This window comes from Magnusiomyces paraingens (genome assembly GCF_902498895.1).
Source record: "Magnusiomyces paraingens strain CBS 517.90 genome assembly, contig: contig4, whole genome shotgun sequence".
NCBI classification, from domain to species: domain Eukaryota; kingdom Fungi; phylum Ascomycota; class Dipodascomycetes; order Dipodascales; family Dipodascaceae; genus Magnusiomyces; species Magnusiomyces paraingens.
The window spans coordinates 1,849,062-1,865,393 of record NW_022474070.1 but is presented as its reverse complement, the minus strand read 5'-3'; the positions used below and the strand labels follow the sequence as shown (position 1 = coordinate 1,865,393).

At 33.7% G+C, this 16,332-nt stretch overlaps 2 protein-coding genes across 2 annotated transcripts; one reads left to right on the top strand and one right to left on the bottom strand.

Moving 5' to 3' along the window:
- Nucleotides 1-4,348: 4,348 nt before the first annotated feature.
- On the bottom strand, nucleotides 4,349-8,566 carry SAPINGB_P005360 (uncharacterized protein; the record flags this gene model as incomplete). The annotated part of the gene is made up of 2 exons (XM_032000074.1): nucleotides 4,349-8,323; nucleotides 8,396-8,566. 2 exons carry the CDS (start codon nucleotides 8,564-8,566, stop codon nucleotides 4,349-4,351), a joined length of 4,146 nt encoding a protein of 1,381 aa, XP_031855965.1.
- Nucleotides 8,567-11,423: 2,857 nt separating this feature from the next.
- Nucleotides 11,424-15,976, top strand: SAPINGB_P005359 (uncharacterized protein; the record flags this gene model as incomplete). The annotated part of the gene is made up of 2 exons (XM_032000073.1): nucleotides 11,424-12,248; nucleotides 12,317-15,976. The coding sequence occupies 2 exons, from the start codon at nucleotides 11,424-11,426 to the stop codon at nucleotides 15,974-15,976; spliced, it is 4,485 nt and encodes a 1,494-aa protein (XP_031855964.1).
- Between the last annotated feature and the right edge of the window lie 356 nt (nucleotides 15,977-16,332).

Sequence of the window (16,332 nt, the reverse complement as noted above, 5' to 3'; positions counted from 1 at the left end):
AACTTCGGCAATAATGTGGTTTAGGTGCAATGAATTATGAAGAATTGCAGGTTACTTTTAACAAATAAATAACAGATACTAACTTGAAGCTAATAAACTTATTGTTATTAAACTATTGTAAGTGTTTTCTATAATTACTTTCATTTGATTTATTTATATAAAAGCTTAGAATAAATCGATTCATAACTATAACAATTGTTATAAACGATTATATTAAAGAGAGAAAAGTTTAGTAATGCTTGAAATTGGAGATCTTTTTGCTCTGATTTTCATATATTTACCAAGATATCCAAGATTTATAGTTTCTTGTTCTTTAATTCGGATTTGTTTTAACAGAAACCTAATTAGGTTGTAATAGTCTGTCGTGGCCCGCAAAAACTTGCCACACTCATGTTTTTTCTTTATTTTTAAATACACATGACTTTCTCATAAAGGTAGCTTATTTATATGAATATAATTTATGGTCTCATCCGGTGTTATCCAGCTAAAAATAGAATATAACATATTGGCCAAATATTGCTAAGGGCATCAAAAATGAAAACAATATAAGACAAATCTCCATAATTATGAAGAGCGGAATCTTAAAAAAAAAAAAAGGTTATGATCTTAAAAAACCAAAAGGAATAAGTTTTTGAAAATTAATATATCAATGTATATTGAATTTTTTTTTATACCTCGAAAATATGTCAATCGATTTTTTTTTGTTGGCTGTATTTAGAATAATTATACATTGTCTTGTCTATAACAATTGTTGAAATCTTGATATAGGAAGGCAGTGTTCATGAGGAGTAAACCAGATTTATGATTACTAGGGTTAGCTTTTTAATTCGTCAATTCTAGGTAAAGTGAGTTGCAGACTTCTCAGTTTTGATCCATATAATAAACCAGCTACACAATTAACAAGCTTCTTGTAAAAGTATAGGTTTATATATATATATATATATATATATAATTTGACCATTACAAAGCCTATTTTTTTTAATTTCGCCACTGTTTAAGTTCAGCCCTTCAGCTCCAAAATAATATTGATTGCAACAGATTGGCCCACAAAATAAAATTTTTATATTTTCTACTATACTTTAATTTGTCGGAAGAAATAAAAAAACGGAAGATATAAGATGTAGGTGTTTAATTATTATCATAAAAAATAAAGCTAGAGCCATTGTAGAACAGAATAGGTTTGTCATAATGATTGATTCCATTACTGGAAAATGTGTAAAGAGATGGATTAATGGTTTTTTTTTTTTTGGTTTATTTAAAGTTATAATAGAAAGTTGATAAAAATCAGCCTCTGCACAATAAAATCAACACAAGGAATTTAGACAGGAAAGACTTTTTTACAATTTATTTTAATTCAACAACAATTAATTATAAAAATATAAAACTCAATATTTTGCCAATGATGTAACTTTTGTGTACCAAACTGAAAAATGTTCAGATTCACCTTAAATATTTGTAGAAATTTTTTTTGAAAAATCTATATACCATGTGCACCAAATTGCAATCATACAAAAAACAAGAATGAAAACACAACTAAAGTTAATAAAGTTATTTTATTTTTAAGGAAACACATTTTTGTTATTATTTAAACATTTCATACAACCCCCAGGTATTGAGATTGTTTATATAACTAGCATATTGATTCCTGTTAGACAATCAAATCTTGATTTTAAAAAGAAAAAAAAAAGAAAAAAAATCTATATTCTTTACATTGTTTAAATTTTAAAATTGTTACATAAACCTAAACAAATTTTTAATATTATTTCGGTAATTTCGGTAATGCCTCAAGCCGTTCAACGTGGTTAATTTCATACTTATAACTAATTAGTTAAGATTACTGTTTGAAGGTGCTTGTTTAAATAATTAAGCTTATACTTTAAAAATGGTTTTAATTTTTTTTTAGAAAAAAATTTTTTTCAATACTTTCAGATATCATGAAGCTACTTATTTTACAGTCAATATGGCTAGCTTTCGTTAGACTATTTGTACTCATGTTTAATTTTTTTTTTTTGTATTATTATTATTTTTAAAATCGTGACTGTTAAATTTGTCTAATTAATCAATTATTAATTTTGCTTCTCAGGCGGTGAATTGTAAGAAGTCGAAATTAAATTAGAAAAATCAGTACACAAAATTACTGCCTTGTTCAGTCTAATTCAGTCTAATACGTAATAATGTCTGGTTTACTACCCGTAAATGCAAATAAAATAAATAATTAAATTTTTGATTTTTAATACTACTCACTATTGGCAAATAAATTTCTTGTCAAAAGGTTTGCTTTGCTTCAATTCGTTTGTTTGTTTGTTTATCTATTTATTTATTTATTTATTTAATTTTTTTAGTTACTCGATTGGTCCAATCTGGTCTAAAATAACAAATATAGTATAGTAACCTTTGAAAAAAAATTTTTTTTCAATTGTCTAGTTAAAAGGAAGCATTTTTTTTCAATTTATCGCTGAAATCCTAACTGATATTCACTTGTATATTATTAGAGCAGTAGAACTTTGCAACTTGATTCTTTACATATATATATATTTATTACTATTAAATATTTATTAGGCAGAAGCCTTTTAAATTTAAATTCTATGATTATATTCTATTAAAATTGAAAATCATAAACTGACAGGTATATATTCATTCGTTGTTGTAGTTGTTGAGATACTACGTGTTTCAACAAGTGTGCATCCTCATAACTTAATTCCATTGGTGCTTATTGTATGCACATATATGTCTTTAGTTAGTGGTAGCACTTAAACCTTAACCTAGAGGCGGTTAGAGTTATGACATAAACCATGCATACAATGGAGCACTCTCCTATAAATGGAATATTCATTCCTTCTATTACGTATTTAAGTTTTCCATGACTTCATTTCATTTCATTTCATTTCATTTTATTTCATTTCATATATTATTGTTGGACTTATTATTAACTTACGAGTCAACACATGTTTATTGGCGTGGTAATGATATCAAAAGGTTCCACCCAATTCCTCAGCATTCTTCTTAGTTTACTTCCTTCAACTTACATAGTCATATCCATATGGAATGCATTCTAGCCTCCGCTATCTTCCATTTTTATCAATATTTATCTATACCTATAACCTTTATCTATATATAGGTATTTATTTGTTAACCTCTGAATTCTTTAACTTGTAAAAATCAAGTGATAAAAAATAACCAAATACCCTAGTTGGTCTTTTTGGATATAACTATGCTCCTTCATGTATATAGTAAATATTGAAAATAAGTATATATACTTATATATGGATATATATATCCAAATCATATAAACAGAGACATTGCACTCACTCATTATCCCTATTGATTTAAATCACGCAAACTAAAAACATGGTAACCATGATTTTATTGTTCCCTTGCACAATATAGTACACAATTGACTGCAAACATTTCATATAAATAGGTGCCCTTATCTACCATCTTTATTTGAACTGACTTTGATTTATAAACATGCTATAATAACAAGATGTACTAGGCCTATTCTATTCTAAATAACTTCCCACAAATAAACATTTCATCATTGTTTTATTTTTGTAATACATCTCTTGATAGTCTATTAAAACATAGCTCTTTTTTTCTTGATATCTGCTACCGTTTTCCTAATGAGACTCTATACATTACTAATACTTGACAATGTATACTATATCAGCATTATGATTGATTTTATTAATATTTGTGAATTGTTTAATTTTCATTTTCTCTCTTCCATTTGAACATTTTTATATTTTTATTTGATTTTGATATTTATATATAGTAATTACTTATAAGCTTATTTTCTAATAATTGTGCCATCATCTGCTAAGTGTATCAACTGCCTAGCGGTTTTTCAATTTGATAGTAATATTTATTATAATTATTGAGCAGGTTGATCCTATAAATTGAGTTTAATTTTTGTTTTTTGAAGTCTAGGCGGAATCTCTGTGGTGATATGAAAAAAAAATAAAAAAATTACAAAATAAAAAACTTTAACAATAGTTTCAATAACAAGAGCTTTACTTTGAAATAATTGAGCTTAAATTCAGCTATGCTATGTTTTGAAATTACATTATCTAAGATACAGTATACTGTAAGTACTAATAAATAAATAAATAAATAAAGTCCCTATTCATTAATGTATGTTTCTAAATGACTGCAAAAAATCAATATTGCAATTGTTTTAGTATTCAAATATATATATATATATATATTTGTTTTTGAATTTTTGAATTTTTTTATAAAATTGAATATACTAAAAAAAACATTTATAAATGAAATTTCATTAACAAATAAACATTAACTACAAAATTAATTTACAACAACACAGCATTAAAAGCAACTTAAAAAAAATTATTTAACTTGTTCCCAAATTCTTTTCAAAGTCTTCTATTGTAATTCCGGAACTCTCACACATAGAATGGAAAATTCCCTCCTGGTATTGGAACAACTCAAGCGGCGAATCAAATTCCGCAATTTCGCCCTTGTCCATGACTAAAATACGATCATAGTTGAGAATAGTGCGTAAACGGTGAGCAATGCATAAAATAGTGCAGTGTCCAAACTCTCTTACAATTGTATCCTGAATCTTAGAGTCAGTGGCAAAGTCAACGTTGGAAGTGGCTTCGTCAAGAATCAAAATGCGTGTATTACGAACGAGAGCTGTGGCAAGTGCTAGAAGCTGGCGTTCGCCCAAACTGAAATTGGTACCTTCATCATCAACACTCCGGTCAAGGTGAAACTTAGGCAAACCATGTGATTCTTCTTCCGTGCCCGATTTAATAAGCTCAGACGTATCAATGCCACGTGATTCAAGCTCTTTTATGCGTCCCAGCTCGCCCGGATTGACGAGCCATGCACGCCTCAGTGCATCCCATAACTGATCATCTGTGTAATCTCCAAAGGGATCAATATTAGAGCGTACTGTGCCTTGAAAAAGAATAGGGTCTTGTGGAATGATGGACAACTTGGAGCGCAAATTGTGCAGTCCCAAACGTGAGATATCAATTTCGTCAATAGTGATGGTACCTTGTTGGATTTCCACTAATCGATATATAGCTGTCATTATAGTACTCTTGCCAGCACCAGTTCGTCCACAAATGCCAATCTTTTCGCCGCCGCGGATATTAGCGTTAAAATTTTTGAGAGCGGGCGGGAGGTCAGGTTTGTATGACATACTAACATTCGAAAATTCTATTTGTCCCTGAGTAGGCCATTCTGGGGGGGGAGAGGTTTCTGGAATATGGTACTTAGATTCTTGTGGAAGATTGTAAGCATAATGATGGAGTCGCTCCACAGCGTTCATAGCATTTTCTACTGTGGCCATTTCACGAACTATGAGAGAAATCATTGGTACAATTTGAAGCATGGAAGATACAACAAGACCAACGGACGAAGGGTTAATGTTAAACTGGTGCGTGGCACAGAGAATGGTAACAATAATAGTCAGAGAACAGCCAACAAGATCCAACCGAACTGAAAGCCACCGTTGATTCGCAGTAGTGAGGTAGTAAGCCGAATTCATACGGTCAATAGCATTTTGAACGGTTTTGGTAAAGCGTTCGCTTTGGCGGTAAGCAGTAATGGTACTGACACCGGAAAGAGATTCTGAAAAACGAGCAAAAACAACCGAACGGCCAAGGGAATCAAGACGCTTGATTTCGCGTGCAGAGCTGCGGTAAAAGGAAGAGGTAAGAAGGAAAATAACAAAAAGACCAGCAAGGGCAATAGCAAACCAGGGTATGTAACAAATGACAAGAATATAGGTAGCAATAGAAAGTGAAGTTGACATGAAGAAGAGGCGAGTTTGATCCGAAAGTTCATTATCCATTGTTTCTGTGTCATGGGTAAAGCGATTCAAAATGCGGCCAAGTGGAGATGAATCAAAAAAGGACATGGGAGCATGGAAAATAGAATGGACAGCAAGTAAATGAAGGTTTTTAGAAGTCTTAGAGCCAATAAAAGAAATGGTGAAATAAAAGGCATACATGAGAAGTGGTGTAAGGATACCAAACAAGACGTAGATTCCAATGTAAAAACCTTCAGTACGACCTGAAAACTTAGTCGAGACCCAAAACGAGAGCCAAACATTGGTAAAGACCTGACAATAGTTACCAAAAACAATAGCAGACATTAAAACAACAATTATGAACCATCCTGTACCGCCGGAACCATGACGGACAAAATCAAGGTAAACCTCTTTAGAAATACCGCTGGTTGCACGGTCCTCAGCTTGAATAAGACCGCCAGCAGCTTTGACCCCAGCATCACCAACAGATTTAGTGAGTATTTTCTTAACTTCTTGTTGCTTTTCCTCCTCTTCCTCATGTGCTCTCTTTACTTCTTCTTCTTCTTCTTCTTCTTCTTCATCACTCTGATGGTCGCTATACTCCATAAGATCTTTAAACCCTTGGGACTGTTCACGTAATTCTTCAACAGTGCCAATGATGGCACTTCCTGAGCCGTCAAGAAAAATGACTCTATCTGCAAACTCAAGCATAGCCAGTTGATGAGTAGCAAGAAGACAAGTCTTTTGAGAAAGTAGGCCACAGATACAGTTAGTCATAATAAATTTGCCGACATGGGCATCAACAGCACTTAAAACGTCATCTAGAAGAATAATATCTGGGAAATTGTAGACCGCACGAGCAAGGTTGATACGGGCCTTTTGGCCACCAGAGAGGGTAATTCCACGTTCGCCAACTTCTGTTTGGTCACCAGCAGGGAGAATGTCAAAATCACGGATGAGAGAGCAAGATGTGATGACCTTGTTATACCAGTCTTTATCAAAAGGTTGGCCAAATGTGATGTTGTCACGTACAGTAGCGTTTTGGATCCAAGGCTGCCCAGCAGAAAGAAGGTTCCCAGAGACTCGAACAGAGCCCGTAGTTTTGTGCATCATCCCAGCAATTGCAGCCAAAAGAGAAGATTTTCCAGTGCCGATTGTTCCTGTGATTATAACAAATTCCCCCCGTTTAATATCAAGATTGATGTTGGACAAGCCTTTAAAGATTTTATGGTCACCGGAAGAAGAAGAGGTAGAGAGAGAAGATGATATTGAGTGAGAAGAAGAGTGTGGTATTTTTTCTTCCAACAACTGGGAGTCTGTTTCATTTGGGATTTTTCTTTGATCTTCAAGGGTTTCCCAGATGAAACTGCCATTGGTAATTGAGATGGAATTTTCAAGATGTTTTTCACTGTCCTCAATGAACTCCACGTAGTGCTCGACTTCTGAAGAGGAAAGAAACTCTTCAATGCGCATAAATGCCTGGTAAGCGTCAGTTGTTGTGACAATAGAAAGAGGGAAAAACATTAAAGGAAGTCTAAGAATGTTGAATGTTGTGATTGAAGAGAAGACGCGAGAAGGGTTGAGGTGACCTCCTGTTGTAGAAAGAACAATAAAAGAGAGGAGACCAGCAATAACAGGGACTGCCATGGAGAGAGCATTTGTTAAGTTTCTGAGGGCGAGCATGCGGATGACGAGACTACTTTCCTTTGTGCGGATTTCACGGATACGTTCTTCGTAAGCATCTTCCCAAGAGTAAAACTTGATGATTTTCATTGCTTGAAGAATTTCACGAATTAGGGAGACACGTTTGTCGGTTACTTTGTTTGTGCGTTTACGAAGAAGAGCAAGGTTGCGACCGGTGTATATGATGAAGAAGAAAACTATGAGGAGAATGGCGAATCCAATGAGACCTGAAGCTCCAATGTTGACTAGGACTAGAGCGAGAGATATTGCAATGGATACTGGGAAAGTCCAAGTGAAATGGAACCATTGGCAAGAAAAGTCAATGCGGTGAACGTCCGAGCTCATCATGGAAGTGATTTTGCCATTGGGGAAGGAAAGGCGAGCTTTTGCAGAGAGCCGTAAGTTTTTTTTAAAAATTGCATGTGCTAAGACAGCTCGGATTTGGGCGCCAGTATATGTTGAATTAAAGAAGAAGATATTGACACAAAAGTTTGAAAAAAGCATTAAAAAGGCGATTCCAAGAGCGAAGCCGATACCTTTGCCAATATGTGAGTTTTCTCTGTCCATTGTGAAAGAAATTAGATGGCGAGTAAGCAGGGGGTTGAGGGACATTCCACAATCTGAAAGGACTTTAGCGAAACCTCCACCCCAGAATTGCCAAAAGAAAGTAGCATTGATTGCTTTAAGAAGAGTAAAACGAGGAAGGGTAGCTGGGTCAGCATCAGAAGAGAGTTTATGGGCATTTTTTTCACGGTAGTAGGCCAAGTTTTTTTCAAAGACTTCAGCCATGCTTTCTATAGATCTAGAGGTTCCTTCTGGTGTGTAAAGGTCGTTTTCTTGGAGGGTTCTAAGATAGCCTGTCTATGTAGTAGAAAGAAAAGTTAGAAAGAAAGAAAAAAAAAACTTCCAATTGAATAGATTAGAAAATCATACCTTTAAGAGAGGATATATCCATGAGTAAGTATAGCGAGAAAATATGGATACTGATGGTTCAGGAAGGGTAGCTTGTGTTTCAGGGATAGGAGGGACTTTGGACCCCACAAAGGGTCTGAGCAGTCTTTTGTTTTTGAGAACGACAGTAGGTTGGTTTTCCAGATCAGACATTTTTTTTTTGTGAATAATGGACTGAAATAAGAATGAGATTTACAAATGAAAAGATAAGTAAATAAATAAAATGTAGTTGAATTGGATAGTAATATTATTTTAAAGTAGTTCCATCACAGGAGAAGAAAGAAAAAAAAATAATAATAAAGAGCAATCTTAGTGAAGTATAATTATTATTAAAAAGAAAAGTTTATAATTGAATTTAAAGATGAATCAAAGTTATGAAATAATATATGACGATAATAAAAATTAAAAAAAAAAAAAAATGGAATCAAAAGTCTATTTATATTTATACTACTTATGATAGACCAAAAATTATAAGCCTGGATTTTTTTAAAGGGATTAAAAAAAAATTGGGTGTGTGTGAGATGCAAGACTTTATGGATATTCCTCGGACTCCGAGATAAAAACGGTGAAAGAAACCAAAAAAAAAAAAAAAAAAAAAAAAATTAAAAAAAAAAAGAAAAAAAAAATTAAAAATTAAAAATTAAAAATTAAAAATTAAAAATTAAAAAATAAAAAATAAAAAAAAAATAAAAAATAAAAAATAAAAAATAAAAAAAATAAAAAATAAAAAATAAAAAATAAAAAATAAAAAATAAAAAATAAAAAATAAAAAATAAAAAATAAAAAATAAAAAATAAAAAATAAAAAATAAAAAATAAAAAATAAAAAATAAAAAATAAAAAATAAAAAATAAAAAGCCGTTTGACTTGGATTGAAATCTGGGCTGGTTGTTGGGTCTATGAGTATATATTAAAAAATAACCGGGTATATAGAATTAGATATACAAGTACTGGAAAAAATATATATATATATATATATATATATATATATATAAAAAAAAAAAAAAAAAAAAAAAAAAAAAAAAAAGGGATTTACTCTATGATTATTTAGACAAACGTTCAGAAAAGTTCACAAAATGGTTGATTTTGATTTGAATAGATAAAATATAAGAAAAAAGATGGGGAGGGTGGAAGAGGAAAAAGAAAAATTATAATGGTAATAGTAATAGTAATGGTAATGGTAATGGTAATGGTAATGGTAATGGTATTTTTTTTCCCAAATGGCGTATTTTAAAGGTATACTTGGGTCATTCATTGTCAATTGATTAGAGATGAAAGAAAAAAAAAAAAAAAAAAAAAAAAAAAAAAACAGGATTCTTAGAATTAAAGCTGAGCAGGTATCGAATATTGATTTATATATATATATATATATAGTATTTATTAGTAGCTAATAATATTAATAGAGAATATCCCTGTTTGAATGTACATAAGATTGTCTATGATATATTTCATGGAGGGGATAAAATGGTGAGAGAAGTGGATGTATTATAAATTTGGTATAATGAATGGACCTAGTAATTGGTGATAATGAAAAAAAAAATTGTTGTTGATTTTAATGATTTTTAATGACAGATTGATAAGAAGAAATGGAATATTTTCGTGGCTTTTTTTATTTTTTTTTTATTTATTTTTGGGGGGAAGAATAAAAATCAAAAATCAAAAATAAAAAATAAAAAATAAAAAATAAAAAATAAAAAATAAAAAATAAATTCGATCCGAAGTTTTCGGGACTTCACCCGATTTTCAATGATGCAATTTTTTGTTATTATTTAATTAATAATTAATTAGCAAAGAAAATCTTATACCGTCGGGTAAATTTTTTAAATAAATAAATTACGGACTTCCGTAAATTTGTCATTATTAGTCATTTAAATGTAATTATAATGATTATTAATTATTAAATAATAATAATAATAATAATAATAATAAAGATTTTCTTACGCGTCACTGTGACTAAAATAAAAATAGTGACCACGCAAGTAATAATTTATGTGTTATATATATTTTAGTTTTTTATTTTATCATCAGTTCTCGTTTAAACATGTAAAATAAAGTTACCCGGATTGAAAAAAAAAAATTTTTTCTTTTTTTTTTTTTTCTTTTTTTTTGTTGTTTATTTTTTCTTCAAACACGCGTTTTTTTTTTATTATTATTTTCATAATAATTTCATAATAATTTCATAATAACACATATACACACACACCAGTACTTGTATATACATGTAACATGTATATACTTGTACTTGTATGAGCAAAAAATTATACTAGTTTTGGATGGGTCAATCTGATTTAAATATATTAATAATCATTAATAATCATTATTTTGTTGTTTACATATACTAATTAGTATATAATAAATAATAGCATTAATAATAAAAAATAAAAAATAAAAAATAAAATTATTAACCCTATCCCTTAATTTTTCCCAAAGTTGAAAAAAAAAAAAAAAAAAAAATTTTCTCCCCCCCCCTTTTTTTTTTTTTTTTTTTTTTTTTTTCTTCACCACCACCACTTTCTTTCACTACTTCCATAATCATCATCACACACGCCAAAAAGAAAAATAAAAATAAAATAAAATCTTTCATCAACTCCTTAAAGAAGAAAGGTTATTAATAAGCTTAATATTATAATATTAATAATAATAATAATAATATATTTCCAATCACATTGAAAAAGTTTATTAGTACTTTTTTTTAATAAATTTAATAAATTTAATAATATACTTATATATTCTATTAATTAATTATTAAATTAAATAATAATAGCACACTCCTTATATAAGCTCATAATATACACACTGTTATTTACAATATATTTACAATATTTACAATTATTCAACACCACCACCACCATTAAACTTCTTGATATCCACACAAAACAATATATATAAAAAAAAATTTCAAGATACACAATTATTATATTGCTTAAATATATATATATATAACTATAAGAAATAGTTTTGTCTTTTACTATATATATATATATATATTGAATTAGCCTAATAATACAACCATGTACTATCCACATGGCAACTTCAATAAAGGCTTTCAAGACTCTCGGCAGTATCAACAGCAGCAACAACAGCAACAACAGCAACAACAGCAACAACAACAGCTTCAACATGCTCAACCGTCTTATGGAAGTCTTGGATACATAAATGCTACAACTTCTAATCAGCAGCAGCAGCAGCAACAACCGCAGCCGCAGCAGCATCAACAACAACAACACACGGCTCAACAGCAACAGTCTCAGCATTCTCAGGCTCTTTTTTCCCATTTTGTTCCTGGAACAAACCACCAAACTTCGGCTCCAGCATCAGTTGCAGTCAATGGACAATATAGGTCAATGAATTATCTTCAGCAGCACCAGCAGCACCAGCAACAACAACAACAACACCAGCAACAGCACCATCAACAATCTCAGCAGTACCAACAACATGGCCACCAGCAACAGCAATACGCTGCTTCTCTCTCTAACGCGTCTACATCGGCTTCACAAACTTCCACCTCATCCGTGCCCTCTTCCCATTATTCCCAACTATACGTCAACCCAACCATGTTTAATTCTACAACCTCAACTTCAAGCCAACAAACTCCAACTGCTCTAGCTGCCGCTTCTGCCGCTGCTGCCTCTTCCTCTTCTTCCTCTTCTTCTTCTTCTAATGCTCAATCCTCAAATCCAAATGCATCGACCCAAACAGCTACTTCTGCTGCGACTACTTCAAACACAAATTCTTCCTCCAATCCCTTTTCTAGTAGCCAGCAACTTGACTCATCATCCTCTTCTGCTTCTTCATCTTCTTCTCGTGCCCAACCATCTTCAGCAACAAGTGACTTTGTAAGTATTTTATATCATCATTATTTCTATTAAAAATAAAAAAAAGTGCACAAATTAACATATATTAGTATCAAAAGTCTTATTCGCGACAATTCCAGATGCAACAAAGCCATCAATACCAACAGCTACAGCAGCAACAGCAACATCAGCAACAGCAACAGCAACAACAACAACAACCTACCTCGACGCTCTCTTCTCTCTCTTCTCATACTTCAGAATCTACTCAAAGTCAGTATCCCTATTTGAGCCAGACTGCTTATTCACAACAATCTCAGGATAAACACTATCAAATGGCACAATATCAAACTCAGCAACAGCAGTATCAGCGTCAGCTCCAGCAACAACAGCAACAGCAACAACAGCAAATGTTGCTTCAACAACAAGCTGCTCAAGCTGCTCAGTCTCAAGATAAATCACAGGCTTATATCCAAAAAGTCCATCAAAAAGATACACGTTCGCAATACCCTTCCCAGCAGCAGCAACAGCAGTATTATTCTTATCAACAACAATCACCTACTGCATCTACTGCTGCTACTGCCTCTACTGCTTCTAATGCTTCTAATGCTTCTAATGCTTCTAATGCTTCTAATGCTTCTAATGCTTCTAATGCTTCTAATGCTTCTAATGCTTCTAATGCTTCTAATGCTTCTAATGCTACTCCAACTGCAACTGCAACTCAACGTGCATTATACCAACAAAAGCCAAAACAACAATTGAAACCCACGACTTCAACTTCTACTGCTTCTTCTAGTTCTCCTATGGCTCATTATCAAACTTATCATTCTCAACAAACTACTAATACTGCTACCTCTCAATACCCTCAGACTCAGACTCAAACTCAAGCCCAACAACATCAGCAATCTCCCCAATCATCATATTCTACAACTCAACAGAGTAGAGCCTCCACAGTCAGACGTGTTGCTTCCTCTGATTATTCTCAGCAATACTCTTCCTCACCTCAGACACAAACTCAATTGTCTTCAACAGGTCTCGGATCTTTCTCAGCTGCTGCTTCTTCTTCCTCATCATCTACTTCTTCCTCTTCTTCATCTACCTCTTCTGCAACTTCTTCAAATACCGCTGCTTCTACAAATACTAACACCTCTTCAACTTACCCCGCAATATACTCTCCGGGCTATTCATATGGAATGCCTTACTCCCAGCAGCAGCAGCAGCAGCAACAACAACAAGTTCAGCAGACACAAAAACAAACTCAGAAGCAACCTCTCCATCAAACTTCTCAACCATATATTTATGGCACTTCTCTTAGTCAAACATCTAACAATACGTCAAGTGCCACTACTACTAACACTAACACTAATACTAATACAGTTTCTGGCTCCACATCAAGTGCCCCCAGTGGTTCATATACATTACAATCTGCTTACTCTTCAAATGACTCACAACGTCCTTACTCATCAAGCTCGACAGGTTCTACTGCTGCTGCTACCAATAATAACACAACTACCACTGCCACCTCCACAACTTCTTCCTCTTCTGCATATGGCTCACATTCGCGGTACTATGACTCTCACTCTTCATCAGCAAATTCTCATTACCCGTCTTCACAAGCAGCAGCAGCAACCTCTACAGGTTATGGTACTTCTTCATCTTCAACATCCACGGCTCAAACAGCGGCACTTCATGATACTTCGTCCTCTATGGCATCAAGTTCTTCTGTTCCGCAAACTAACACTAGCAGTACTTCGTATACTTCTGCCAACCCTTCTCAACTACTTAACAATCCCATAGATCGGACCACAGATTATACTACAGCAACTGGTGCAACTAATACCACTAGTGCAAGTACTGTCACCAATAATAATACCAATAATACCAATAGCAACAACGGTGCTGATACTACAACATCAACAACAGCATCATCTACGGATAACTCTGGTCATCCAAGCCAAATCAAGTCCGAGTTTTCATACTTTTCTCGATCTAGGCTGTCTCCCACATCTAGCACTGCTACTGCTCCTTCTGCTACTACAGTATCATCTGCATCAAATGTAACGGTTGGGCCAGCAAGTACTTCTACTAGTAACTTGCCCTCAGTGGGATCCATTAATGTCAATAATAATGGCTCATCATCAGTGTCTTCAGCAACGACTATGGCTGCACATACAAGCAATTCTGCTGCTGCAGAGTCGCCACTAAATACTGCAGATACAAACTCAGCTATTGACTCATCAGTCTCAATCAATCCAGCTTCTCTTACCAATAATGGACAGCTGCCAAAACCGACATCAACAGTTCCCTCAACCATTTTCCCAGTGTTTCTTCCTACTCCGTCAACCACCTCCTCCATCAGTAATGGATTATCTGGAAATGCAAATGCAGCGAATAGTGCTAGTAGTGGTACTACTGGGGCAACCTCCTCTGTAGTTGATAATACACGGGATGAGGATATGGATAAGGACTCGCAGACTAGTACAGGTATTTTAGACGGGGTTGGGGCTCAAGGTAGTGAAACCATTTTAGGGTTGACACTGCCGAAAAGGTTGAGTTCTCCTGTTACCACAAGTCAAAAGAAAAAGACTGGAACAGAGTCAGAGACTACTTCAAGTGCTTCTGGAACTGGGGGTTCGGCTGGGACAACAAATACATCCTCATCTTCGACCACTACTACAGCAACAACTGATACTACCACTGCTAATACTACTACTACAGCAACTGCTACAGCAACTGCAGCAACTGCGTCATCACCATCAACTACAACTCCTTCTTCAGCCGGATCTAATTCTCGGAAATCTCGGTCGAAAAAGGGAAGCGGTGGAGGACGTCCAAAGAAGGGAGCAAGCTCGGGTCGGGTGACCAAGCAAAGTAAGGAGCGGGAAACGTCCAGTGCAGCTGGTGTTGCAGCTGCAACTGCTCAAGCTACAGCAGACACATCTACTAAAGCTGATACCTCATCAAATGGAGTTATTGACCTGAGTTCTTTATCAAATGGGACTACTACTGTTAATAACAATGCCAGCCCCACCAGTACTAGCACTCATACCAAAGTTAAGAGTAATGGCAAGCGGCATGGGAAAAATCTTAATACTCATGCCAGCCCTGTTAGCAATCATCACAATGAAAATGGAGATGAGTATTCTCATGAAGAGGACTTGCAAAAACTGATGGATCACAATGAGGATATGCTTAGAAATGGAAGTATGAATGAAGACGAGGACGAGGAGATGGAGGATGATGATGACGATGATGATGACGATGGAGACCGAAAAAAGAAACAAAAGCCCAAGTTTACTGCGGAGGACGATGACTTACTTGTTGATTTGAAAGAACAAAAGAAACTGAGTTGGAAGCAAATTGCTGAATATTTTGATGGACGGACTGCTGGCGCATTGCAGGTGCGATATTGTACCAAGCTTAAGATGCGAAGCGGGGTATGGACGGATGAGGATGTTCAAATGCTTCATAAGGCCTTGAAGGAGTATGAGGACGAAAAGTGGGTTGTTGTTGCACAGAAAATGGGGTCAAAATATACGGCATCTCTGTGCCGGGACAAGTACCACGAAGTGATGAAACTGCCCATGCCGCCGCGACATGTATTGGCAAAGGTATTGCCACAACATGAGCAGTACGTGTTGAATTTGCAAAGAAAGGCGGCGGCTAAGTTGCAGTTACAACAGCAGCAGCAACAACAACAGCAACAACAACAGCAAGCTCAGACTCAAGATCAGGATCAAGACCAGAAACCGGGCAAAGATGGGTTTCGATAATAGACTTTGTTTTTTTCTTCTTCTTCTTCTTCTTCTTCTTCTTCTTCTTCTTCTTCTTCTTCTTCTTCTTCTTCTTCTTCTTCTTCTTCTTCTTCCTCTCAATAATTTGATTTTTTTTAAAAAAAAAAATGATTACTTTTTTAGATGCATAAGCAATAGCTTGAAGATAAAAAGTTGTGGTTTGTGTGTGTGTGTGTTTTTTATTTACTCTAAATTATTTTTTTAAAAAAAAAGTCTTTACAAATAAATATATGCCTTACCTAATACAATAATAATAACAATAGCAGTAGCAGTAGCAATAACAATATTTATAATTATAATTATAATAACAATCCCATTAATTCAAGTCTTTGGTC